Source organism: Netta rufina (genome assembly GCF_964035555.1).
Source record: "Netta rufina genome assembly, chromosome: 2".
Lineage (NCBI taxonomy): Eukaryota > Metazoa > Chordata > Aves > Anseriformes > Anatidae > Netta > Netta rufina.
In genome coordinates this window covers 86,392,450-86,419,753 of record NC_140124.1, presented here as the reverse complement: position 1 = coordinate 86,419,753, position 27,304 = coordinate 86,392,450, and the positions used below count along the sequence as shown (strand labels likewise).

Here is a 27,304-nt window from a genome sequence, read left to right as displayed (position 1 = left end):
AGTGGGAAACCTTCTCTCCTTCATTTTTGATCAGCTCTGTTCACAAGCTGGCAATAATGGTGCAATACTTTCTGTCTGTTGGGAAAGTCAGGAGCATTTCTAAGCACTTTTCCTCAAATAAAGTTTTTTTTTTTCTTTTTCTTTTTTTTTTTTTTTTTCCTCCCTACCCCCCAAATAATTAGGAAATTGTTTCATTATCACATCTATGTGCTCCAGGTCTGGCTCTGAGTTCTCATTTTGACATCTATGGGAAAAACTTTGAATGTTTTTGTTTATTTCATGATTTTAAAGACTGACTAGAAAGCATTGGTGAGCGAGCACATTTTAACACTGTTTTGATGTTTAGATGTTTTTGATGTTTAGATGGATTGGGAAGCCTAGCTGGGGGCTCACAGCTGAAAATGTTCACCCCTGGTTGTTCTGTGTTTGGATCTGTGTAATACTTCATCTCTTTGCACCTACAGCAGTTACTGATGTAATCTAATCAAGCTACAGGAGTAAGAAAAATATAAGATGATTGGAAAGAGAGTCTTTGCAACATAATAGATAGTATGGATCTTTAGTTACACAAACTTTCATTTATCTGTGGATGTCTCTACTTAAGTTCAAAGATTTAGTAACTTTGATGGGAAATATTACATTTGGTTTATTTCTGTGATTTATTATTAACAGCCCCTGTTTAATTTGCCAGAGAGTTACCTGCTGAAACAGAAATTTGTAGTTCAGCTCATTTACTGAGAACTGGCTGTGGTGGTGAACAAAAGAATCAGAGCATCAGAAGCTTCCTTCTTGTAGAAAAGTAGTAGCAGTTTTTGATGAAAACCTATCACAGTAATTTGAAAAATCTAGATTTTGGGAACCTGTAAAAGAGTATAATATCATTAGTTTTTTTTAAAAAATCTCATTTTGTTTATAATAATACTGTTTTACAAATGGAAATATTTCTAAAACTTTATAAACTACGCTTTTCCTAAACCAGCCAATGATTCTTGTTTGCATTAAATATGTGATGTGAAATTTACTGTGCTGGAATCCAAGGGAACCAGAGACACCCACAGAGAAATCACCTTTGTTATGGTAAATAGTAGAAATAATTCCTCAGTGTTTTATTTTGAATTACCATGGCTCTACATGCAGAAGTAATTGTGTTCGGTAATGGCTTAGCCTTGCTGATGGGAGGAAAGGGTGAGGGACAGCTGGAAGGGAAGAAACCTCCTTGAAGTCAGGCGCTCGAAGCAGCTGCCCAAGTTTTTGTGGCCGGGGGCACTGCAGGTAGGATGTAGCAAGTGTATGGGTTTGATCTTAAGCTGGAAGTGGCCTGATAGGGCTGCTTCAGGTGGCTTGGAGGAGGTGCAGGGTGGTTGAAACAGCGCCACTTTTTTGGCCACAGAGGATGGGTTGGGAGGGCAGCAAGGTCAGCCTCGCTGTGAGGTGAGCTGTGGGTGCAGCAGCAGAGGCTGAGGCTGTGCCTGATGCTTTCCCCTTTCAGCATCACATGGGACCACACGTTGCCCACGCATGCAGATGAGCACAACTACTTTGTCTCCTACCAGGAGAGCAACAGAAATGTCCTGGGTTTTGGTGTTTTTTTCTTTTTTTTTTTTTTTCTTTCCTTTTTTTTTTTTTTTAAACTACTTTCTCTTCTCTTACAAGATACATCTCACTTTGCAGACATAACTTAATAACATTTCAAATTTTTATGAAATTTGCTTTTTTTTTTTTTAAATACAATGTTCTCAAAGATAAAACAAAGTTACAATAGAAAATCACAGAAAAGAAGTGTGTAAATACAACGTTTCTGTTGGAAAAGGCAGTGCCTGGGGAGGGCTGGGAAGCGGTTCTTTTTCGCTTTTTTCAAACAGGTCTAAACTTAAAGCCATTCACCATGTTTATTTTTTTAGGGTTCAGCTAAACCATCTTAGGCTATTGCACCAAAAGCAAAGGAGAGAAAAGGGAGATTATGCTAAACTAGTTTTCTGAGGGCACAGTTTGTTTAGATGTACACACACAACATCCTACTTTCATGTCTTCCCTGCATGTTCATCAATAAAATTATTGAAACACTTGGTTCTAAACAAATGGAAGGTGATTTTGTGCAAAATCCAAACAAAAAACAACCCCAAAAAGCCCCTTCATGAAAGGGAATGCTGTTTGCTCCTGCATTTTGACTATGCCCTCTGATACACTGTATCTTAATATTACTTACTTATACCACTGTACTTTTTAATATACAACATCAACATATTCTGTGATACTATAAATAAGAAAGCTCCAGACCCAGGAAACAAACCCACTGTGACTGACAGTGCATCGTCATGTGATACAAACCATTTTAGATGTATATATATATATACACACACTTATATATGTATATAAAATATTTATGTTACACAAAACTTTTGTTAGGGCATGTGCATGTTGAAGAGAAAAGCGACATGGAAAGTCATACACATGCATGTGAGCACACAAATGTTGCAAAGGCAATGAACCTTGCCAGAAATCAGAAATTGTATTTAAAAGTGGAGTCTGAGGCAGTTTTGAACTCGATTGGAACTATGCTTGCTTACAAGGTAGAGGAATGTGGCTTTATTTGTATTGTATTTTCATAAAAACAAATAAACAAAATCACCTGAGTAAACTTTTGCCACCCCCTTCCCCTATTTTATAGATTTGTGTGTCTTAAAATGGAGCATTAAAAAAAAAAAAAAAGATTATAGCATGGGGTGTATAGAGACCTAAGTCTAAGAACAGTGGAAAAGTGGTGGAAGAGTAATAAAAGCAGAGTGACTACACAAATGACATTGAAAAGGGGCTAAGAAACTACTTTGTCCCTTCTTGGTCTGAATCAATTGGAAATTGAGAGGGGTAAGGACAGGTGAACGTATTCCTACCAACTATGAAAAAATGAACCCACTTAAACTTTACTTAGAACACCCAAACAAAATTTTAAGCTCCTCCCTTGAAGATCTCTTCCAGGTCATCCCTCTACAGAGCAGTACTGCCTCATTGTCACATACAGGCTGTCCGGAAGCTGAATATGTAACAAACATCGCTGACCAAACCATAATTGCAGGCCTGTGAGGCAACAGAGCTAAAATGGGGGAGCAGGAGGAGCTCAGCTCTCTGTCTGTGGTGTGCTGTACCAATGTCTGGGGGTCTCTGGCCACTCCGTGTGCTCTGCCCTACCTGGTGTGTGTTAACGATCTGTTTTCACTAACGTAGTAGGTACATGAAGCAGTCCGCAGAGAAGTATGCAAGGCATCTGGTGACAAAGCTGCTCACCGTGCACGCCCACATGCACTTGCAGGGTAACAGCACTGCTGTGCACACGTTTATCAAGTAAGTGTCCTGCCAGTGGCATAAAAAGCTAAGAAAGGTAAGACTGTAAAAGCTTCTATTCTGCACAGTTTTTTAATTCACTATTTCATCAGTATCTTTCCTCTGACTTCTGTGTTGTTGCTCCTGGCTTACACCTGCAAAAGTGAAAGCAGAAGAAGGAACTGGGTGTCTGTACTAGAACTGTGCATTAAATATAACTACGCCTACCAAGCAGAATTGCCCTAGGTACAAGTGTTCGCGGTTCCCTCAAATCTCTTATAACACATATCTGTCCTTGCATGCACTAGGGGATGGAGAACATGTAACTGTATTACAAAACTGCTCCCCTTGTTGGTTACATGATCTTGTTTATTGGAGAACATCCATTTGTTATTCTGAGTGAAAGTATTTACTCATTAAGTTAATTGGGTGGCTTGTTTTTATGAATGCTGACCAGGAAATGCTGCAGCACCAATGAGAGTTTTTTTGTGTAGCTGCAAGATTTCTTCTTAGACCCATCTTACACTATGGGGGTGTTCAGGGAAAGGAATGATCTATTTGGAAGAGGAAGTCAAGAAGAAGTTTTTAAAAAATACTTTTTTATATCAGATGTGTTTGGGGATAAAAAGTATGTGTCATAGAAGTTTTTATTCTAACCGAAGTTACAATATCTGCAGCAGAAGCTGCCATGGAGAAAGCTCTTGACAGATTTTACTGTGCTCTGCAAAGCACTGCATTCTCTGGTCTCTGTTCAGCAATACACCATTTTTTTTTTTTTAACCTTAAAATTAGCTCTGCTAAAGTAAAATTAACTTAAAGTACATAGTAAGTGTTTTGTTGAATAGGAAGCCAGGGTGCTCAGCACCTTTGCCAAGGAACCCACCTTTGAGGGACTGGTCCCTCGTTAAATAGCAAGTGTAAGGAAAGAGGGAGAGGGCTACAGATTTTGACTGGGTGGTTTAATTCAGCTCGGTGTTTTACAAGTAATTAAGTGCAACACAAGTAGAGCCACAAAATCTACAAGAGGACATCTTCTGTGGAAGCAGAGTGAGAATTTCTCACAGACAAAATATAGGGATATTTGGGTATTTTCCAGGCAGTGTAAAAAGATGAGAAATGTGCATAAGGAGACTTTTGCCACACATATTTCTAGCTAGTGCTTTTCTCAACTGTACATCATACTTCTCTAACTAACTAAAACTTAAAAGAGAAAGAAAAATTAAATACACTGTAACTTGTTTATGCAGCAAGAGGAGGGGTTTCTTAATGAAAAGTGGGGTTTTATTGGATAGGGAGAGAAAACATTTATTTAAAGAAGAGCCATCGATACTCTTTTCTATACATTAAATGCAATCCGTACTTCACAGAGTATATTACAGGGGTGTGCCTTGTATCTGTCACACACCTGCTCGCTTGCCTAGAGACACAAACAAGGCATGCCATGATGTCAATCCCAGAAGCACCCTTGCACGTGGAAATACTCTACATATTACTGCCAAAGTAACCCTGGACCCTCTGGCTGGGTTCCAGTCCCACCCCAGCTGTCTGTGAAGTCATCTGCGATGGGCCCCTACAATCTTTAGTTGAGTTTAAATTCTTCCCAAATGAGTCAAATAATACCAGAAAGTCAAAAAATATGCATCTGGTGGAAGAGCCCTATGCTCAGGGTGTTAAGAGAGCAAGCTAGGCCATTCCTGTCTATCATGTTCTCATCACTGTTGTGCATTCTGCGCATGGTTAACAGTTTTGGCAAGGGAGGTTTGCAAGAAGCATCACTTAAGGGAAGGGCTTTCAGCTATCTGACTACAAAAGCTCCTACTTACATTACTAAAGGTTTTTGGTGATCAAATACTTTCAGTAAAAACTTTAATATTCACTTTAGAAAACTGAGTTGCAATGCATGCTACCAAAAGAAAACTCTTTTCTTGTGGGAGAAGATCTCTGGATTTTGGATTTTCTTGTTCCTTTTGCTGTCCAGTAGACTTGTGCTTTGCTGCTGTTGTTGCTCGTGCAGCTCCAGTAATGCAGCTGTTGAGGCTGGATCCGTGCCGGAGGAGTTTTAACTCATGTGGAAACGGTGCTCCCCTCGAGTTATGTGGGAAGAGAATTCATACCTGTCCTGGCTGTGGTAGCCACACATGTTGCACTCGAAAGGATCGCGGAACCCGTGGCAGCCCATATGGATTGTGTACATCACATGATCCAAGAAAAGGACTCGACAGTGTTCGCACTTGTAAACTTTCACTTGCTCCCCATTGCTGCTGATCACTTTGAAAGCATCCTGGGAATTGTCAGTACCTGCCCTCAAGACGTCATATTGCCTGCTTTCTTCTTTTATGGATATGCCATTTCTTGCATGGGGACCTATGTGATTTGTCAGGTAAATTAAACCACTGCGTTCCTCGTTATTGCTCTCGGTATCTGTTGAGTCTTGGCAGCTGTTGCTGGGAGAGGCATCCCGTTCAGAGGAGACAGATTTGGCTTTGGAAAGCAGCAACAAGTTTTCCACTGCGCTGTCCTGAGCTGTGTGGTTGGAGCGAGCCTGATTGTCCCCGAGAGGTTTGTGGAGCTGATACATGGGGCTGATGACGGGCACCACTTCAGAGCCACCTGGCGGTGTCTGGACGAGGGGGCGCAAGGACTCTGCCCCCAGGTAGCTGATGGCATTGTTAATGGCCTGGTCTATGACGTGCGTCTGCATTATCTCATTCTCCTTCTCATAGTTGGTGGTGGCATCATATGGAAGATCAGACAGGCATTTCTCACCTGCGGTGGAAAACAGTCAGGAGTTAGACCATTCATTCCTACATAATTAAGGAGATGATTACCATGGACTAATCAAACAACAGAAAAGAACTGATCAAATCCACATGTGAAATTCACCTGTGGTATTCACAGATCTCTAATATAGCTGGTCAGAAAACTGGTAGCTTGGTGCTCTTTTAACCTGAAAAATAATCCGAGCTCTTTGGAAAACCAAAATGGAAGAAAACAGATTTTTTAAAATAATTCTGTGGGGACCTGTGGAAGCTACAGATTGAGTGCTTCATCCTTGCCTTATCCTGTCTAACTGAACTCCCTCATCTGACTGCTGCAGTGAACTGGGGCATACCTTTGTGGCTAGTGTACCAGCACAGTTACAGGGAGCCTGGGCTTTATACTTCAGAGAATGAAACACATTACCAATTTTTCCCTAAAACATTACACTTTTTTAATTGTAATTACAATGTTTTAGTTTTAAACTTTCGGTTTCTTACAACTAACCCATATCACTAACGTGGTCATATGTAATTTCTGAAAGAAACCAACAAAAACTTAACTTTCCATATTGCAACCTTCCTCCCACGCATTGTTTTTTAAACAAGCCATACATTAGACACTTTCTGAGAAGGTTCACATGCTCTTAGAAATTTTGTGTCAAAAACATTATAACCTACAAGAGCAGGGAAGAACCATATATTTTTCCTATCAGGTAGAAAGGCATGCACAGAGCAAGATTCTTACTGCTTCTAACCTTGACTCTGATTTGCAATGCCAAAGCTAAGGGGTACTCTTTATTTCTTAAAATCAGATTGCACTAATATATCTCTGGCTGGATCCCCGCATATTGAATGTTGAACGTCACTATAATTTCTCAAAATATGGTCTGAATTTTTGGGTAGACCTGTGTGGTGCTGGGAGTTGGACTTGGTGATCCTGGTGGGTCCCTTCCAACTCGGGATATTCTGTGATATACTATGATTCTATGATTGAAAATTTCTGGACAGAAAGGATTAAGAAAAACATAGAAGGTAAAAGTTAATAAGTGGGAGAAACTATTTAAAGGCACAGACACTGATTTTATGAACCTGAACAGTATTCTCAAATGGTGTTTGTAAACCATCAACGTTATTAGGCCCCTAACAAATCTGCACAGATAAAAAAGGATGAAAAATCCCAATATATTCCTAGGGACTACCAGTACCACATCATGTACCATCTGGATAGCTTTCCTAGCTCTGCAGGAAATCTTTGGAAATGCAATGAGAGCCACAAACATCTCTATGAAGTCTGTAGTGCTGTCATCATTTCCTAGTCAACATGACATTTAATTGCAGACCTTAGAAGATTCCCCTGTCCTTTTCCTTGAAGACCCCAATATATAAATGACACGATAAAATGTATCTTCATTTGCCTAATAAATGCTAATAGGAGCATGGAAAAATTACCAGAAGTTCCCCAAATTAATTCCTCAACGATTTCCCACCCAGTTTCTACTCAAATTGAACATTCAAAGCCAGTGAAGAGCAAAACCACAGACTAGAAAACTTCTGGCATGACCTATTGCAATGACAGGCCTCAAGTATAGAAAGTCCTACTGTCTGCCTTTCCCATGAGGTGCAGTTCCATACCAGTTTGTCCATGCTCTGCAAGCAGAGAAAGAAACACTCCTGGCACAGCATAAGTTTCTATAAGGGATGCAGAGTATGGGCACTTTCTAACTGTACTGCACAAGCTTCTGCTTCCTCGTTTCCCCACTACTGTGGTGCATATATGTTTTTTTCAGATTTACTCATTCTAGTGGTATAGTTTTCAGGCAGAGTTTGAGGCTCAAGATTCAAAATAGGAGTTGTGAAAGACTCTTGATTGATATACAGAAAAACTCTCCTAATAAGAACATATACCCTTGACTCACAGGGGAAAAAATGAGGTCAAGATCATTTGTATTCAATGGACACTGTATATCACTGAAAATTTGGACTGGTTTTCATTATACACAAAATTTTGGGCATCTGGAAACCATAATTTTAATAGCCATTTCTTGGGTAGTATTTGCTTTATGTAGCATAACTAGCTGGTACTTGGACTGAAAGGATCAAATACTCATAAGAAAAATTTGCTTCCACACAGAACTGTCTGAAAATACACAAGGTTGAGGTAGGCAGGTATCATTTCTACATCTGGGCAAAGCCGATAATACTTGCATTCATTAAAAATAATAGCTCATTTCTGTGGTTATTAGAGCATAAGTAAATTAAACTACTAATGGTTTGATGCACTTCAAGCTTTGCACTGTTCAGAGTTCTGCAGCAAGTACTTAAACAGTAACACAAATGCACTCAGCGCATGTGGACATTTTATTTTTTTACCACTCAGTTTTCTTTGCCGCCTATTGTTTTAATGTGATAAACATGTGTCAATCTCACCTGTCGTTCCCACTCTCTAGTTTGGAAGGCCCAGTTCTGTTTTCAGGTCTGGGAACTATTCCAGTTTGGAATACATAGAGGGCATCGTGAACACTTTTGCTGTCAAAGAATTTTACAGATAACTGGCTTAATTTGGTGAACAATCTCACTTTGGATAGATAATGGATTTAGCTGTGAGAACAACAAGGCAAGCGGCAGACAATCATTCTCTTATGCAAAGGATGCCATTTGCTCCTTCTCCTGTAATTCAGCATGGGGATTGGGATGACACAGTAATCTACAGGAACAATAAATATGTTTTATTACACAAAGGTCTCCTGACCAGCTGCCCTGACCTCGTGTTAATCAGGAATTTACCTATTACATGAGGCAGCAGGTGAGAATGGGAAAGGAAAGGATTTGAGGGCATTTCCCAGCCAGAAAAGTTTATACTTTTGAAGGTTATCAATTTTCCATAAATATCTCCTGTCAGTACACTGTCTTCCTACATTGCACCCTGAATAACTAACTGACAGAAAACTCTGCTCTCTTAATACTCATAGTTAAACTGGCTGCCTTTACCATTTCTCAGGGTGAAGAGAAAAAAAGAGAATGAAAAAGCTTGTCCACACCCACAGTTAAATTGCATGTAAGATGCTTGCTAATACCTTTTAGATTTTAACCCTTCTGGTCTTCCTGGAGCTTTCATAGAATTAATATATTTGCCTAATACAGTCAGTTACCGGGGAGTCTAAAGGAATCTGGTTTGCCTCACATGGTGGCTATATTTTTTAGTAACTAACTCTACTACAAATTTTGTCCTTCATTTTCTGAGCGTAAGCATTTTTTATCCTTGACGACCTCCTGCAATTTTTGGTTTGGGACTTGAACACAATCTTGGACTTTGACTGCAAACTTTTTGTTCCAGCTGTAGCTGAGATTCTCCTTCCCTTGTCTCAAAAATACTAATTTTCTGTTCATTCTTGTGTCCTCACTGAAGAATGTTTATTTGCAATTTCTGTCACATAAACTGGTCTAGTTTTGCCTTGACTTTTGACTGAAGACCTTTATAATGTGTGTTTTTATAAAGACTTCAATTTTCTCTGTCTCTTATAGAATAATTATAAATGAATGTACAGAGAATTATAAAAGAATCTGAGTAGATATGAGTATATGCTATCATCAAATTTCACGTTATTACTCATTTAAGACTAATTCAATATAGCTGATAAAATATTGTCTGTGTCTGACTGCTACAGAACTGATCTAACCATCATTTAGCAGAAGGCTTAACAAGCAGAATAAAATAGGTGTAGCCTCTGTTTTTTCATTGTTAAGACAAAAAATATGTCTACTAGGTGCAAACAGCCATGATTTTTTTGCACTATACTTAGAATTTACCCAACGTTATTTTCATTTAGATATTATTCTCAGAACTATGTACATTTATTTCCACAATCATTTTGGGCTGTACAAATATACAGACTTTGTGAAGGGGTGAAGAGCGTTATCCAGGCAATGCTCAACTATTCATGAATGAATTCACATACACCAGCATGCCCAGATCTGGATCTCATCTAATAAGATAATAAAATAATCCTGAAATTGTGGTCAAGTACTTCCCCAACAGAAGACATTCATAAAGCTGTTTTCAGGTTCTTAAGGCAACCTCAGGAACCTGGGTAGATCTTGTAAAGATCTGGCTCATAAGCATTAAAAAAAGAAAGACTTAAAATAGATCTCCAGATATGGGAATTTAAACTTGCAGAAATGTATAGTGTATAGCCAGCTTGGCTGGCTTTTTCTTCCCCAACACATTGCTGTATCTGTTTCTATAGAAGTAAATATTGCTAATTTAGTTAAACAATTAAAATCATAAAGCAAAAATAAAAATCCTGTGAGTTTTGTTGGGGTTTTTGTTTTGTTTCATTTTTTAGGAGACAGCAAACGTTTAACTCTTACCAACAAATTTCTGAGGCATAGAGCTCTTACGTTTGGCGACGTTACTTGCTAGTCTATCCAGCACGAGGGATCTTTCTGACCCTATCTTGCACAGGTCTTCAGCCATTTCACTCTGGTTAGTTTCCTCTTTTATGACTGAAATCAAATGACATCAGAAGGGTTAGGCACGCTTGTTCCATGTTAATGGAACCATCGTCTTCAGGTTAAAGTTTCTTAGCTAATGTCTTCCAGCTCTCAACCAGTTCGAACATGGAGCTCACCACTGCAGACACAGGTCAGTTCTGACTGTAACAAAGTCCCTTACGCTGATTAACCTCTATATACATGTTCATGTTTCCCTTGTTCAGGATACAGAAACGAGACTGCAACTGCAAGGCATCTGTCTGTATGTAGCACAATCACTCTGCCCTTGATATACAGCCACTCTGCACTGCTCTGTGAGGCTCTGACGTTATACTGGACGTGAAGCAGCTCGTCTTTTCGCCCTCCCGCTGTCACCCCCACCTCTCACAGTCGAACAGCCTACGTGATTACCACTTCTTTAGCAGGAACAATGGACAAACTTCTCAGCTCCAGTAGTGGAAAATGTAGTTGCAAGTTACATCACCACGCCCCCTATCTTTTCCCCTACTTTTTTTTTTTTTTCCCCACTAGTAAATATTGCCATATTTCCTCAATGCAATTTTCGACTTTAAATCACAATTTCAGCTAAATTGCTAAAGTCACATCTGTAGTGGAGTGCTGATTTCTGATACTCAAACCTGTTTTATAACTTTCTGCAGCTGCTAAGACACTGTAGAATTAGAAAGGAACTTGGCTGTGAGGCTCTAGAGCAGGGAGACTATTTCACTACAATTCACTTCAGTATTTTCCTGCAGAAACAGAAGGGATATATGAAAATGAACCTGCGAAACAACGGCTAAAAAATACATGGAAAAGTGTTTCTGACTTCCAGCAAATAATGAAAAGGTAATGTGTTGTGAGATCACAGCACTTTTTTTTTTTTTTTTTTTTTTCAGAGAAAGGTGGGAAAGCAGTTAATTTTATTTTTACGTGCTACTAGGATATATATATTGTTCCTGAACTTGTGAGTTACTATAAAAGGGAGAAGCAAAATGTGGTTTTTAGACTTAGATTCCACACACTATTTCAACTAGGTGAGGCACTTTGCTACATTTTGCCTTCTGTGCTTGCTGAGAATTTATTATGGATTTATTCCATTTAGCTGTGAGAAAGGTTCCCAGAACCATTAGTCTGGTACTTGTCTGTTTCCTAGTAGTTGGGAAAATGCAGGTCCTGTGCAATATTATTTCGATGATATAGAACTGCCATAAAAGCAAAAACTGCAGAAGTTTCATTGCTCCTGAAAGATTTAAACATCAGGCCCTGGTGGATAACTGGAAAGAGCAGAAGTGCCCCAGACAGCAATGGCTCACATTACCAAGCAGAAGAGCACACGGCTGGCTCTTGATTCACTGCTGCCATGACAGGGAGTCAGTTGTAATGATGCCCCAGCTCATGAAGATGCAAAAGCCTGTGACTGACACAAGATGTGAATTAACAGCATTTGGTCATGAGGGTGCAGGATAGTAAAGGACATTGAAGCTATCTCATCAACACTGAATAACCATGTGCTAGCATCTTGCACTGGCTAAGGCTTCCAGTTACTACTTAGGAAGAGACTTACCAAGAATGTTTAAAGCAGATAGTTTAGCAGTGAAACAGGAGATTGGATTTCTAGTTATAAAAGTGAAAGGATTGAGAAATATCTGTTTAGGACGTTACAATGGTTCATTTCTCATAGTTCAAAAGAGGGTAAATTATATCTTCAACTTCATTCAAACTTTCAATATTACAACTTTTAAAATTGTTAATATATATAAACTTGGACAAGTTAAATCAAATACTAATTTGCAGCCTTTGCAACTGACCCTTCTGACATTTGCAACCAACCTGTTAACTTTCTGTAATTCTTTGTTTATGAACTGAAAAAAGAAAAAAAAAAAAAAACAACACAAAAAACAAAAATTGTGTTTCCAAGTCAAAATCCACGGATGATTCAAGAGCTGTAATTGACCCTTTTTAAGCTTCATAAACTATTTTTTCTCTGTTATATATGGTTTTCCAGCTGTATCCCAGGCTGCATCAAAAGAAGTATGGCCAGCAGGTCGAGGGACATGATTCTCCCCCTCTACTCCACTCTCCTAAGACCCCACCTGGAGCACTGCTTTCAGCTCTGGGGGTCCCATCTCAAGAAGGACATGGACCTGTCGGAGTGCATACAGAGGAGGGCCGCAAAGATGATCAGAGGGCTGGAGCACCTCTCCTATGGAGACAGGCTGAGGAACTTGGGGTTGTTAAGCCTGGAGATGAAAAGGCGCAGAGGGGAAACCTTAGGTATTGGAAGCCCTCTCTAAAGGAGGCCTACAGGAAGGCTGGGGAAGGAGTCTTTGTCAGGGAGTGGATGGACAGGATAAGGGAAAATGTCTTTAAACTAAAAGAGGGGAGATTTAGATTGAATATTCAGAAGAAATTCTTTACTCAGAGGTTAGTGGGGCACTGGCACAGATTGCCCAGAGAAGCTGTGGATGCCCCGTCTCAAGAAGTGCTCAAGGCCAGGCTGGATGGGGCTTTGGGCAACCTGGTCTGGTGGGAGGTGTCCCTGCCCATGGCAGGGGGGTTGGAACTAGATGTTTTTTAACCCAAACAATTCTGTGATTCCATGATTTTACATAGGCCTGATAGGACTTCAGCACACTTCCACTCAAGTAAAATGCAAAACTCCAATGAATACCTCCAAGAGAAGAGCTTCACATGGACACTGATCTCTAAAGAATTTTTCCATTAATTTCAACAGGTTCCTAATTTCATGCTGAATCTCCTTCTCTTAAAGAAAGCAATCAAAAAATAAAATATGAATACAATCTCTTGTTTCCCTTCTTACTCTTATTTGCTGGATCTTTCCCTTATATAAGTACTTTCCCAATTACATTTGTTAGATTTACAAGCTGATGGAAACCTTTTACCAGTTTAGTTCCTTTCAACCAATTTATTTTTTTAATTTATTCTGCATGAGGTATTTTAAAAATACTGTAAAAAGTCAACCTGCTGTAGCAGAATGTCAAATCAGATGCCCTAGAAAATATTTGTACCAACTTTTCTGAGTCTGGAAAAAGAAATGCCTTCATAGCTCTGTATCACACCCTGACATATTGTAAGAATAGTGGCAGTATAATTACTTCATTTTCTAGATATAAGAAGAAATATAAGAAAAAATCCAGAAGGACGCTCACTCATTCTGAACTGTTTCATTGCACATTTTCATCTTTGAGTTTATATGGGAAATAATGTAAACATTGCAAAATGGTATGTTGGTATGTATACCCAGAACTACCCTGTTTGCAGTGAAAAAAAAAAGATTGTTACAATGCAATATACTGGAAAAAAATAAAAGTGGGCAAGATTTATTTTTAGAAAAATAAAGGATTGATTTATTAACTGCGTAGTAATATTTAAAATTTTATTTTTAAGAGTGAAATCTTGGGCAGAATACAAGGGCTAAACCCAGAAGTTAATCCTGTATTTTTTTTTCCTAAATTGCAAAATCACTCCTATTATATCCAATGTGGATTTATGTGATGTTTTCAGTATATGCTAGGAAGGTAATTCTTCCAAAGCATTCATCAATATCCCAGGTTTTCACCCCTATCAGATATTAGACATTCAATCCTAAATTACTGTAAACTCTTTTCTGTCATGATTTGCTATAAACAAAGTTCTATCTCTAAAACTATAATATTTCTAATTATAGTTTCTGATTACTGACATTAATTTCATATGGACATTTCTGCTTACTAAGTAAGTCTTTAGAAGTAGTTCAGCTACTAATTCATGCTGATTTTCATGTGTTGCATGCAGGCATTTCAAATCCAGTGCCAGACACTTGAAAAGTTGAATTCCAAGACAGAATATTTGCTTCTAAATCCGATCACCTTTTTGAGGAATAAGTATTGCTGCCTACTGTATGTATATTACATAGAAACATAGAATATCCTGAGTTGGAAGGGACCCATAAGGATCATATTACTTTGAGCTTTTCTATTTATACTTTCTCCATCCCCTCAATAAAATTAGAAGAGGCACTGCTCTCACACACTGTCTGCCAGACAGTTGCCAGTCACATTATGCCAGTTACCATTATGTGCATATACTTTACATTATTTGATGGCATGTAAAAACATATTCAGGTTCTGTCCAGATGTAATATGAGGCACCATTGAAAATGGGTCAGAGAGAACCTTCCACTTTGTCATTTGACAAACTGAATAATATATACTGACAGGATCAAAAGGTGTGCAAGAAACTTACTCAATGAGCTATAACCTGAAGCTCAGATGCTAGATCTTAGAATTAGCTAAAATTATGTGTGGGTACTTTCTGCAAACAATCCCATACAGATCCTAATGATCTTTGTTAAAAAAAAAAAAAAAAAAAAAAAAAGATCTAAGCCCCAACATATGCTTGCTTGCTGTATTTCTGGGCATAGTTTTAGATTCTATATTCTTCAAGAGATGGCCTTTACATTCCACATAAGACCAGTTTCTCAAAGAAGAGCAACAGTTCCTATTAAAACTGGTGGGACATGGGAAGGCGTTGATGTAGGCTGTCAACATATTCTTACCCTTTCTGGACTTAGTAAGATTGGCTAAGTTAAATCCCTCTGGCTAGTTGTCCTCTTGTTTGGAAGACTGAAATGAAAGACAGATAGCTCATTCTTGCCATATGCATTGGTCCCAGTCATCAAGAGAGCCCATTAAGATCCTGGGAATGGCAGGAGATAAGAAATGCTGCAGGAGGTCCTCCAGTCCTACCTAAACCATTGATATTAACTAACTCATTATTAAGAACACACCCACAGATGTACTGTGATATAGGTCTCCAAGCAAAAGGAAGAAGTGTTGAGATGATGTAGTTACATTTTGGTCTTGAGATAGTGAATTGGAATGTTCTAGGTCTTGCAAATGTCTTAATATGTATCTGACTTTCACTTTGGCTTTTTTTTTTTTTTTTTGAGCTAAACAAAATAAGACAAAAGCCAAATATTTATCAAATATAGAATAAATTCGAATGCAATATTATAAATATGGTAGTGCTTGGGTGTATGTGTAACATTCTGCCTCTCCGACAAAGAAAAGATGCCACAAATGGTACTACTGTTCCTTTTAAACTCCTTTTTCTGAGTATGCGACAGTACACTGCTAACCCTCAAATGGATGCTTTTATTACCTGAATAAAGGTTGCTTGAGATACTCATGGTTTGAAGGTAGTTATGACAGCGTTCTTTATGTTCTTCCAAAGAGCTGCGCTGCTTATAGCTGCGACCACAGTATCCACACTTATGGGGTTTGCCAACTGGAGAAAATAAAATTAATTGAAAAGTTCAGATGAGGTATTCAACAGCATGTTAATACTGGTAAGAACAAAAACAAAACAAACAAAAAAAAAAACACCCCAAAAGAAACCCATGAGGTGAATTGAAGAAAGATTTTGTCAATTTTTAGAAAATAATGGAAAACTAATTGTATATCTTTGCATCAACAAGCCAATTCTGTGGGTGCTGCAAACTTATTTCAGATGATTCACATCAGATAAGGACTGTAACACTAAATCTTCCAAAATGACATCTATGCAAGCTAGAAACTGAGACACCTTCAAAGATCTGAGTAAAGTTATCCTAAAGCCTAGCTCCCACGAAGACTGTGAACAAGGAAGACCTGTTCATAGGTCTGTTTTTGTACCTGCCCATGACTGTATATTAATTCTGCTGTAACAAGAATCAGCTCAACTCTTTTAGGACAATGATTGGTAGATTGTTAGATTTCACGTGTTTCCTTGCTCTCTGCTTCTGGAAATTCAAGAGAAAGGACATGACAAAAAGTGTTGTTTTACACCAATGCAGATCTAGGAAGTTCCAGGAATTTCACAATGATAGTTGGGTTTCATGGACTTCTGGACCTGAATTTCCTGTCTTAGTGTGAAAAGACTGTCACCTCATAAGTGATTTAACAATTTTAGGTGGTTATACAGCTGAACTTTTGAATTTTATTTACAAATTCTCAGGTGAATATCAGACTCAGGCATCTAACTCATTTTATAATGTCTTGGTGTCAATTTTCTAATTAAAAGGAACCAATCCAAATCTATATTTTATGCATTTTCTTTTAGCTATGGAATCCTAAGCATTTGCTGAAAGTGTTGAGGTGTAGTTTCACGTATGTATGAAAAATCATGGTTTAAATTCCACAGCCACTAAAATCAGTAAGGGGGAGAGAGGAAAAATAGAATTTTAAACATGAATTTATTTTGGATACGTGGGACCAACCCTAGGGTTCTTATCATTTAATGTGTGTTAGAAGAATTTCCTTAGTTCTGTACAACACAAAAATGTCCCTTTGAGAGCCTCCTTCTACTAGTCAAAGCAACTGTCCCAAAGTCACCTTTCACAAGTAAAGTTACCAGTGTCAGTTCCAGCAATTTGTCTTGGAGGTGTCGTATTCAATCTGTATTTCCAGCTTAGCTTGTGAAACTTGGTGAGACTACACTCTGCTTTTTAAGGTACTTTATAAAGTTGCTAAATTGTTTTTTCTTCACAGAAGGAATGTGACTAGGGCTTTTGTAAATCAATGAGATCAATGGCATTGGAAAAATGCAACTATTCAAAAATATTCATTCATATCTCTATATTACTATTGAGGGAAAATGCAGAAAACCTCTAGCAGAATCCTCATTTTTGGAATATTCTTATCTTTCTCTCTCCCTCCCTCTCACTTGTCCCCACTATTCTCTTTCAATGTACTTGTAATAACCAGATGCAACAAATTACTGCTGCTAAATGCTGTAGGTGGTATTCACGCCTTACACTGAGAATGACTACCAGACTGAAGGTTTTTGAGACTTCATGACTTAAAACCTACTGTGCTTAGACTCTGTGTTATCTCTGTATGCGGATAAATGACATCTAAGCCCTAAAGCATTCAACAGCTTTCATTCATGTTGGTAGTTCCATGAAATGAATTACTCACACAAGGCTTGTAAGATGAAACCCTAATACAGAAACTTCTAATTGGCCAAGAAGTATGGGAAAAAGATTAGCTCAGCTGAAGGATCATGAGTGCAAGCAGAGATTAGTCATTTCTTTGCTGCTAAAACACTGTAGCCAGTTCACAGCTTGGTTAACACTGCCATGAGACTACTCGCCTTCCCAGGGTGAGAAGACCTCTCAGGCTTAGTGGCCATTAAAGCCCCCACCTCTTCGGTGCCCCTGAGTGGTCCCGCACCTTCACTTACCTGAGTGAGTCCTCAGGTGGCCTGTGAGGGCATCCCTGCGTCGGCAGGCATAGTTACACAAGTGACATTTGAAGGGCTTTTCACCTGAGTGCAACTTTATGTGGCGCAGAAGGTTGCCTTTCTGGGTAAAAGAGGCCCCACACTGATTGCACTGGAAAGGGCGTTCTCCTAAGGGGAGAAGGAGAAAATATGTGAGAACAAAAAATCTTACGCAGTAACAAGAGAAAGATTTCAGCGAAAAAAGTTGTTTTCTCACTGCTGCTCTGTGACTTCCACCGGCTGCAGGTTTGATATAACATGAGGCTTTCAGACTAAACCTGCCAGTTTCTTAATGCTTCACTGGCTGGGTCAATTTGATCTGAAAATCTAATTTTTTTTTTTCTAAATCAGAATGGCACATCACAATGCAAATTCAAACTCATTTAAATAAAGTGACTGCAACATTTTGTGTTGAAGAGCCACTCTTCCTGATCAGCAGTTTTGGAATAAACCAATATCCAATTTTGCATGTTGTGGCATTTGGTGGGGTTTTTAATGTGGCTTTTTTCAAAGGGTCTTTAAAATATGCCACTGAAGCAGCAAAATAAAAAGGAAACTCATTAAAAATGCATTTCAGGATCACAAGTTCATTTCAGCGTTACATTCTTATATTTAAATGAAAGGCACTTCATTATAACAGTTATAATAACTTCTTTTCATTTACATTTTCCCTGTATTTTCCCTTTCAATTTCTTCTCCATTACCTGTCTGTCCCTAAGCAGCCAAATCAGGAAAGAGACAGAGAAAGAGAGAGAAAGAGAGAGTAAAATCACATAAGTTAAGACAGTGCAAAGAGAGCCCTGTACTTCCATACAGGAGTCCCAACTCTTCTCTCAGCAAGGTATTAGCAGAGGAGTTGTATAAATGGGTTCTCCTGGTTCATGCTTTGGAAAGACACAGGGCAAAACCTGAAGTGACACAGCCTTGCTTATTCTAAATGGGTACCTGCTATCAAGCAAGCAAATCAGGCAGCCTTTGCAAAAATTAGTATGGCTGTTGTTTACTCGTTAATGCTGTTTACAAATGGTCATTTATTCACTTAGCTATTTATTTTTTAATTTAAGTTGCACGAGGCCAAAGTCAGCAGAAAATAAAATCTCTTATGTTTCCAGTTGTACCAGATAGGAATAGAGGAAAATCTATACGAGAGCACTTCATAAACATGAACTGCTCCTGCATACCCACTTATAAGACATAGCCCTTGACTAAGTCAAACCAGCCTTTGAAACTCATTTGCTGAATTCTCTTTTTCTTAGGCACCGATGTAATCTGCTTTAGTAATTGTAATGCATTCACAATATTAGAAGCAGCTCAGAGATGACCTGCTCTTAGCTTTGATTTTCTTTATATAGCAATAAAACTGAATATATAGTTCCAGCGCTAATGTTAAAACATGTAAAAAATAAATACAAGTTAAATAATTTATTTCTTCTCTGTCACTTAATCATCATTTACTACTTTGGACATCTAGGAGCAACTTGTATGTCCACACATGTGCATTTATGTGCAGCATGATCATTTTTTACTTTTGGGTAACACTGTAGAAAAGCTTCAAAGCAATTAGATAGCAGCGCAGTCCCAACACAAAAATCTGCAAGCTCTGCAATCAAGGCTAGAAACTGTAGCATTTAGTTAACAGTGAAATAAACCTACATTATGGCAAGATATTTTCACTGGTCAAATAATTCCAAGCAGGTCAGCCAACTCCCTGACCAGCCAAATGAACCCACTTTTTCTGACCGTCTAGTAACTGTATTCATCTCATCTACATCTGCAGCTGGTACAACTGGGGGCCTACAGAAATGCAAGCATTAAGCTTGCAGGATTTTGCAATATGCTTAATAAGCCATGCACAGCAGTTCTTAGGGGAAAAAGAAAATGGGTACGAGTGTACTGGCTCTACCTCCTCGTCTCCGTGACAGTACTCAGTGTGGCAAGTATTTTTCAGAAATGGACTGAAACAGTAATGAAGCCAGTTTGCAATGAGGGACACAGATTCAGAAGGAATGGCTAATTTTTACTAGACAGTTTTTCCTAGCATTCATCTCTGTTATTTTTACTTAGAGGGGAAAATGAAGATTGTAAAAGTACTCTGGGAGATATGTGTAAAGTAAGAACGAAATGTAGCTCCAGCCTACAACTCTCATAATTACAGGGTGAAACCTTGCATTGGTGGAAAGGACAGATGGATGGAGCATTTCCAGCGAGGCTGATGCATAGCAAGTATTTCTACAAAACCTACAATGGGATGACACGCAAGGGATCCCAGGCTTGCATGGCTGTACACGTCAAACTACATCAGCATTAAAGAACCTGGTACAACATGTAGGTTTGCCAGCCCTTGGTTGTTCGTGCTACAGTTACTGGAGTGGGGATCTCCTGCATTTTGTGTGGTTTCTGTCATCCCATACACCAAGCACAGCTCCCAGCCATGTTAGGAGGGAGCTGGTCCCTGACAGAAGGTCGCTGGCTGTGGCAGCATCCCCTGGCAATGGGGAAGAGAGAGAATGAAAGGTAAAAACGCATAATGCATCTTCTGCCTGCTTTGTGTGTTATTTTCTTGTCCCTACTGAACAGCACTTGTCTGCCTTGTGTGGATTTCACTTCACAACATGCAGCTATGGAGGAACAGGGGCCACAGAACAAAACTGGAGTGGGGCCCTGAATTGAATCAACCAACACCATGGTGCACTGCAAGTCTTAGTGGGACCCAGGTCCTGGATTACTTATTCTGGGAAGAATATTTATCATCTTAATTGAAATATTTCTCAGTTATTAAGCAATGTAATGACAAAGTAACCTAACACTCAGCTGCTCATAGCTCTCCTCCTTCACATGCTCAGAAACAGTTTCTTCAGCAAGCACTCACTTTCTAAACAAATTTGAGACATTCAGATCCAATCGAGACGTAACTGAACTAACTTAGACTTAAGCTAAAGGAGTGTGTGCATAAAGAGGGAATACATACAAATATATGCACACACATATATGTACATATCTGCACACATGCACACCCATATGTGCACACTAAGAAAGGGAAGCCTGATGTGATTCCCTGAGCTCTTGTTTTCAGGGGGCAGGAGGAGGTTTCTCTCTCCCATTTCATAAACCCCGAGCAAGAAAGCAGTGGCAGGCTGGAGAAAATAAACTCACTAAAAACCTCAGGGAAAGGGAGTGACTGGAGTTGGACACCTGTGAGTTGGATTCACTCCACAGCTGGAAGCAACAGGTGAAGTCCTGGGAAGCAGTCAGGGTTTTACAGCTGCTTGCAGGCAGAAGGGGCTAGACATATCAGGTGCTGCTCTGCATATCTGCACTTGGCAGGTGTATTCATTAAAAGTAATTATGGCTATTATCAGGTCTGGCAGTCATTTTATTTTGGCAGTTCAGTGTGCTAGAGTTTTGTTCACATATCAAATATTTATTTAAGGAAACCTCACTGCATATGCAGGTTTTACATGAATTAGCAGCAAAGTAATTCATTTGCGAGGCTTATTCCCTCATCAGGCATGTATTGAAACGGGCGTCAGCATAGTCAGTTAAATGTCTGTAATTGTATACCCCATTTCTACTTTAATTTTCACAGCACAACTGAAAGGAAAAGCAGTCACTGCTATCTCCCCGTGACATCCCTTTTGACTACCAGCTCTGAGACCCTGGTACCTCCAGTCCCTGAAAGCGCACAGCTCCCCTACAAGGTCTGCTTGCAATTGGGCTTGGGGGCGAGACAGGAGAGAAAGCGAAGGCTTTATTTCCATGGAAAGATACAGGGATTCGACTTAGCCTTCAGTTTTATTACTGGTAACAGGAGGAGGTTCTGTTGAGCCACATACAGCTCATGAGGCTTTATCTGTGTTCCCTGACTAAATAGAGGACTCTGTTGTCATGGGATGGGCACCACAAGGGGCCAAGAAATCATGTAGGCCCTGCACCTACAGGCTGACAGGGCTTGCGAAGCAGTGCCTGGGGGTGTTTGGAACCGACTGCTCTGCCCGGCACAGTTCTGTGGAAGCTGAAGTCTTCCCTAGGATGCAAGGATGGAGCCTTTGGAGAGGCTGGCAGAAGGGGAGTCGTGGCAGAGTTCCCCCCGCCAAGGGACGGCTGGTGTGGCATGGCTGCCCGGATGCTAACTGGTGTGCTGGAAACGAACGCTACTCTGCCCACAGCCCCACAAAAGCCAGGCGTGTCCCCACGGAAGCCATTCAGCCTTGGTGTAAACACCGTTTCTGATCTTTGGGAACCCAAAATAGCTCCTTCTCAGCTGCAGCAGGCGATGTGTTAGCCACGGCTGTGGCTGCTCTGCTGCCACCACCCTGCGATTTTCAGAGGTGCTCACCATGGCCATAACCCACCGTGAAGGACTGGGCCATGCAAACAATTCATCTCTACAAGATGAATTATGGACAAATTCACATGGTTAAGCCACTTTCTTCTCTCTCTCTCTCTCTTTTTTTTTTTTTTTTTTTTTTTTTTTTAAATACTGGAACAGGCACAGCTGTAGTTTGGTTGCTTTGTTCTCACTCCCATTTCCACGTGCACGTGTCTGCACATAAACATGTCTACTATTTCTCTGTTTCTCTTTCTCATTTTGTCATCTTTTTATCAAGTTATTAATTGACTTAGTATTTTAACTGCACTGAATCGAACAGTAGCTCCTTCTGTTCCTCCTCAACTTGCAGTTAATAAAGCAGCAGCCTCCTTAATCAAGCACAAAGCCTGCCTCTAAATGCATTTTAAGTTACAGCATTTTATTTCAAGTGCTACTAAACTTCCTTAAACCCATGGGCCTCTTGTAAAGACCTCAGGTCCAAGTCGTTTTCCATACACAATTTATCAGCTTTTGAAGGATCCTGCTAAAATTCAATGCTAAGATAGCATTCTGTTATATCTAGGAAGTGCATTGCAGCCTCCCTTCTAGGAACAAATTTTGGCTTTTCCAATAAAGATATGTATCTGCTCTTCCCTGGCTGAAGGATTCATCACACTGAACTGCAGAGTACTGTGAAGCAGGCAAACACAGCACTGCTACCTGTGAATTGCTTCTGAACATGGCTAATCCATGTTAACCCAGGGACGGCACACTTTGAGATCTTGAGCAGTCATAGGTAAAATTGCAGACATCATCACTGGGGGGCTTCAGGGTTCCTCAAGAATCCTCTCCACCAAACTCTGAAGGCTCTTTGCTAATCTCATTCCTTAGCAATTCTGGGGAAATCATTTAAGCATGTTTAGGGGAGATATGGAGGAAGAAAATATCTGTTTGCTCAACTATTTCAGTGGAATCTAAGCATGCAAAACTGCTGAATAAATAATTATTTGTTTTCAAAGTAACTTGAGCAGCACAATAGTACAGTTCAGCTCTTCTCCTTTGTCTACAGAAGACCTTACAGTTTAAATTGGAAGCCTTGTTTTTATATAGCTTATATCAGGTAAGCTGAGACTCACCCTGGTCTTTTCGTCTTAATTTGTTTCAGCCTCTTCATTTTTTGCACTCTTTGAGACTATTTAGAATCGGAAAATTTAAGCAAGATTCACAGCACTTTGATAATGGAAAGCTATCACTGCAGAGCACAACCTCTTTACATGTCTATTTTAGTGTCCCAATGGAGACCTTTTAGTCCAGATCTGACCAGTGACAATACTTGCTTTTACTTCATGAAAAGTTTGACAGAAAATTAACTCCTTTTTCCCTAAGACTGCCAGTGTAGTTCACTTAAAACTTTATTCTACTTGTTCATTTTGCCAATCACTTTCATAATCACCTATCCGTAATGAACTTTGTTGCATTATTGGAAACATCAGAACTGTGTCAATTTCAGAATTGTTCACAATATTTGTCAGCAATTCTTAGAAATTAAACAAGAATTATTTCATTAAAAAAAAAAAAATCTTGATTTTTTTTTCATATAGCTTCAAACCAAAGAAACTGTCCTTAAGACATCAATTTTGGCATCAGCATACTGTACAACTGTAAAATTGAATAAATGAAATTATGCCCATTTTCTGTTCTGCTGATAAATCTTGGTTAGTGGTTTTGTTTGTTTGTTTGTTTGTTTGTTTTGTTGTTATTGTTTTCCAATTCTAACCCAATAGATGGACTTCCATCAAGAAGAAATCTCGGTCTCTGTGCTGTCCAGAATACAATAACAAAATAACCAATTTCCAAATGCCCACCGATGCTGCATTATCTTACAAGAGGAAACATGTGCATGATACTCAAAGAAAAAGTCTTAGTTCCTAATATGTGGCCAATTCTTGACAACTAAAGGAAAAACTATGCCAGGCCTTACCAGTGTGGCTTCGTTTGTGAACCATGAGCACATTGGGACCGATGCAAATTATCCCACAGATATCACATTTTAGCTTTCCGTTAGGAAGTCGAATGCCTCCAACTCCTGACATAGCTTTGCTGCCTGGGCCATTGTGTGAGCCATTCATTTTCTCTCCCGAGGTATCAAGCATTCGTAAATCCTCCGCACATTCTTCCCCATTCATTTCACAGGCACGCCCATTCTCTTCATCACTCTGAGTCTCTATTTTAATATTACCGGCTGAAAAAAACAATAGAGGATGCCACTCAGTTTTGTTACAGAACAAATATAGTGGCCAAGAAACAGTCACATCAAAGGAGATAACTTCTACACAGAATGTACAATATACCTGAATAACAACAGCTACAAACATGACTACATTTCTATGTGCCATGCGATGAATTTGCAACACATGGAGCAATGAACAATGAGTATCATCAGTAAGACAAATACAAGACATCCGGGGAGCTGGGAACCCAAATAACATTACAAGTCTGTTCCTAGGTCACTTTGAGATTTTTGCATTTGTAATATTCATTTTGACAATTCAGGCTAATTGGAATTAAATTTATAACGAATCCACATCTCATGGAATTGTCCCAAACAATTGTGAAAATATGTAACATATCAAAGACAATGGATGAAAATGAATCGAAAATGCAACATAATCCATTTGGCAGGAAGGTCCTGAGGGCTGTGCTAAATTCAAATACTTGGTTTGTATGTTTTTATAGGGTAAGCAAGGACAATGTTCACACTGAGGAAAGAGTACAAATACTGATAAAGAAATTAGAGTGCAAAAACTATGAAAGGACTTTAATGGCAAGGATTGGCATTACAGGAAATTATAGGAGTAATAATTGTGTTTTAGGATAGCAAGATTAGTGTCACAAAGTAAAAGGAGAGAATCAGCTACAGCCATCAGTTGCTCTGAAAAACCAGCCAAATCAACAAAGATGGGTGGGAGAACTGTTTTGACTTTATTGGACAACTCCTTTGTATTAGAATTCCATAAATGACAATTGGTTACAACTAGAAGAAAAAGGCAAGTGTAAATTTGGCATAGCCTGACTACATGTGATAGCACATAGGTTGGTAAACTTTATCTGATATAAACATAGTCAAGACTCAAACCTAAATCTTACAGAAAAGGGCCAAGATTTAGATCAGTTAATGGTGTTATTTGTTCCTCTTCTTGCTGCAGGACTGTGTTATCTCTTGTGTAAAATAAACCATCTTTACAGTTAATTCCTTGTTTTTTGATCTGATGATTTCAGTGGAAAAACAGTTCTTTGTTAAGCTCCAAAAGAGCAGTTCATTGCCCCAAATCTTACTTTCCTTTTAGTGAAAAAAAACCATCCTTCACTGAACCTCCAAAAAGGAAAGCATTTGCTGTAGTGGCTAGCTGAGTACATAAGGGGTCTATTTCACCCCATAAAGAACCAGGTCTTTGTCTTTTGTACAGCAGTAGTTACATGGTAGCTTTATTCATAAGTGTTGCTGTAGCAATGACATAACTAAGATATGGGCACTAATTACATCAAAGGTTGAAAGATCTTGAGATTTATTGGAAAATGTAATGTTTGCCAAACTGTCCTCTGTTACACCCTGCAGCCGCCCAGGTCTTCCAGTTGGATTGCATGGAAGTGACTGACAATAGTACCTGAATCAAAGTCTTACCAGGAAACATGCTGGGAATAAAAGTGTGCACATTTCTGAGCACTGCTTGACTGGACACCTTTTATAATGTCTGCCATTGTAGGCATTTGAATTTTTTTTTTATTTTTATTTTTTTTTTCAAATACTGCATTTTGAGTAGAAATCATATGCCAGATAGAATGTGCATATCCTAAATAGAAGGATGTCCTTTAAAACTTATGTTCTAAAAAGGGCAATAATTTAGAGGTACATAATAAAATAAAAAATCATTGACAAAACAATGTTGTACAATGACAGCATAAGTGGCTAATCAGAAGCGGTCTGTAGTATTCCACCAAATTAATAGAATACTACCCCATAATGATGTTTTCACTGTAGTGAGCAGAAGCAATAGAACTATTCACCTTAAGGATATGACAGATTTTCCATAAATCATACACCAATTCTTTTAAGATTCATAATTAGTATGCAAACATGTACATAATAATTTGTGTGTAAATATAATTACAGATGCCTTGCCTGCCAGGAATTTGGAGAAGGTGACTTTTGAAGTAGGCTTTATGTTAAGTTAAAACAGAACATATATGAACAAATCAAAAAAATCATACTCCTTAAGCCCTTTGATAGCATATGCAGACAAATGTACATTACTGAGAAGTGAAATGACACACAAAATATCATAAAAGTAGGAACTTGATGGAAATGCTCTCTGTAGTAAGCTGAATTTGCAGTATACTTACGGGAAAAAGATTTGGGAATTATTGCATGAAAGTCCCTAAAGCCTTCTGCCCCATATGCAGCTGCAACAAAGAAGGCAAACAGGATGCTGGTTTGTGGTACTGCTAGCAGTAAATGTAAAAGAAGATGGCATTATTGCTATACGAGAAATACCTAGGAGAAAGACAGAGCTATCAGCACAGAAGTAACACAGGTAGTTCAGGACAAAGCAGGAGCAGCATTAGGGCAGCAAGCAGGGGAATTCTGACCTGCCTACAACAACTCTGGTTTGTAAAAATGCCACATTTTCCAAAGTATCCAACAAGTTTTATCATGTTTTCTAAAAGCATAACTTTTCCTGGGCATTCCCCTTGCTCACAGGTTAACTTCTGCTTACATTAAGAGGAATTTTGGCTGAAGTGTCTGGAAAGGGTCAACACAGGAGCAGAGCAACTAACCCAGTCTTCTCCTGGTCCCCAAAGGAACCACAGGCCCCTACAATGTGAGCTTCCTCTCAGGATTTTTTTTTTTTTCCCATCACGCCCTCTTTGTATGCCAGAGATCTCTTTCTTATACGTGCTTCTTTCTAGTTACCACAGTTGTAAAAAGTTAAATTGTATTGTTTTTGTTTGCCTGATGTTCTTATGTAATGGAAGAAGAGGGAGTTGGATTATATATGTATTATTAGGTAGTGGTATATTTGTTTGTTTGTATTTCTGAGGCTTTTGCTCTCATTGTATCTACAGAAAAGTAGCTGCACATATACACTATACAGTGCATATTATG

The 27,304-nt window shown here is 39.0% G+C and overlaps 1 protein-coding gene across 3 annotated transcripts in view; it reads right to left on the bottom strand.

The window, feature by feature from the left end:
- Nucleotides 1-4,680: 4,680 nt before the first annotated feature.
- IKZF1 (IKAROS family zinc finger 1) overlaps nt 4,681-27,304 on the bottom strand; it is a gene marked incomplete at its 5' end in the record, with an annotated part of 69,916 nt that continues 47,292 nt past the window's right edge. The window contains 6 exons of one of the 3 annotated variants that reach the window (XM_084283056.1): nt 4,681-6,084; nt 10,446-10,580; nt 15,732-15,857; nt 17,793-17,960; nt 24,122-24,382; nt 26,542-26,601. In XM_084283056.1, the coding sequence (XP_084139182.1) occupies nt 5,378-6,084; nt 10,446-10,580; nt 15,732-15,857; nt 17,793-17,960; nt 24,122-24,382; nt 26,542-26,601 (1,457 nt within the window). In that variant the 3' untranslated portion in view covers nt 4,681-5,377. The remainder of the gene's footprint in view (nt 6,085-10,445; nt 10,581-15,731; nt 15,858-17,792; nt 17,961-24,121; nt 24,383-26,541; nt 26,602-27,304) is intronic. The other 2 variants (XM_084283057.1, XM_084283058.1) reach the window with 2 other exon arrangements.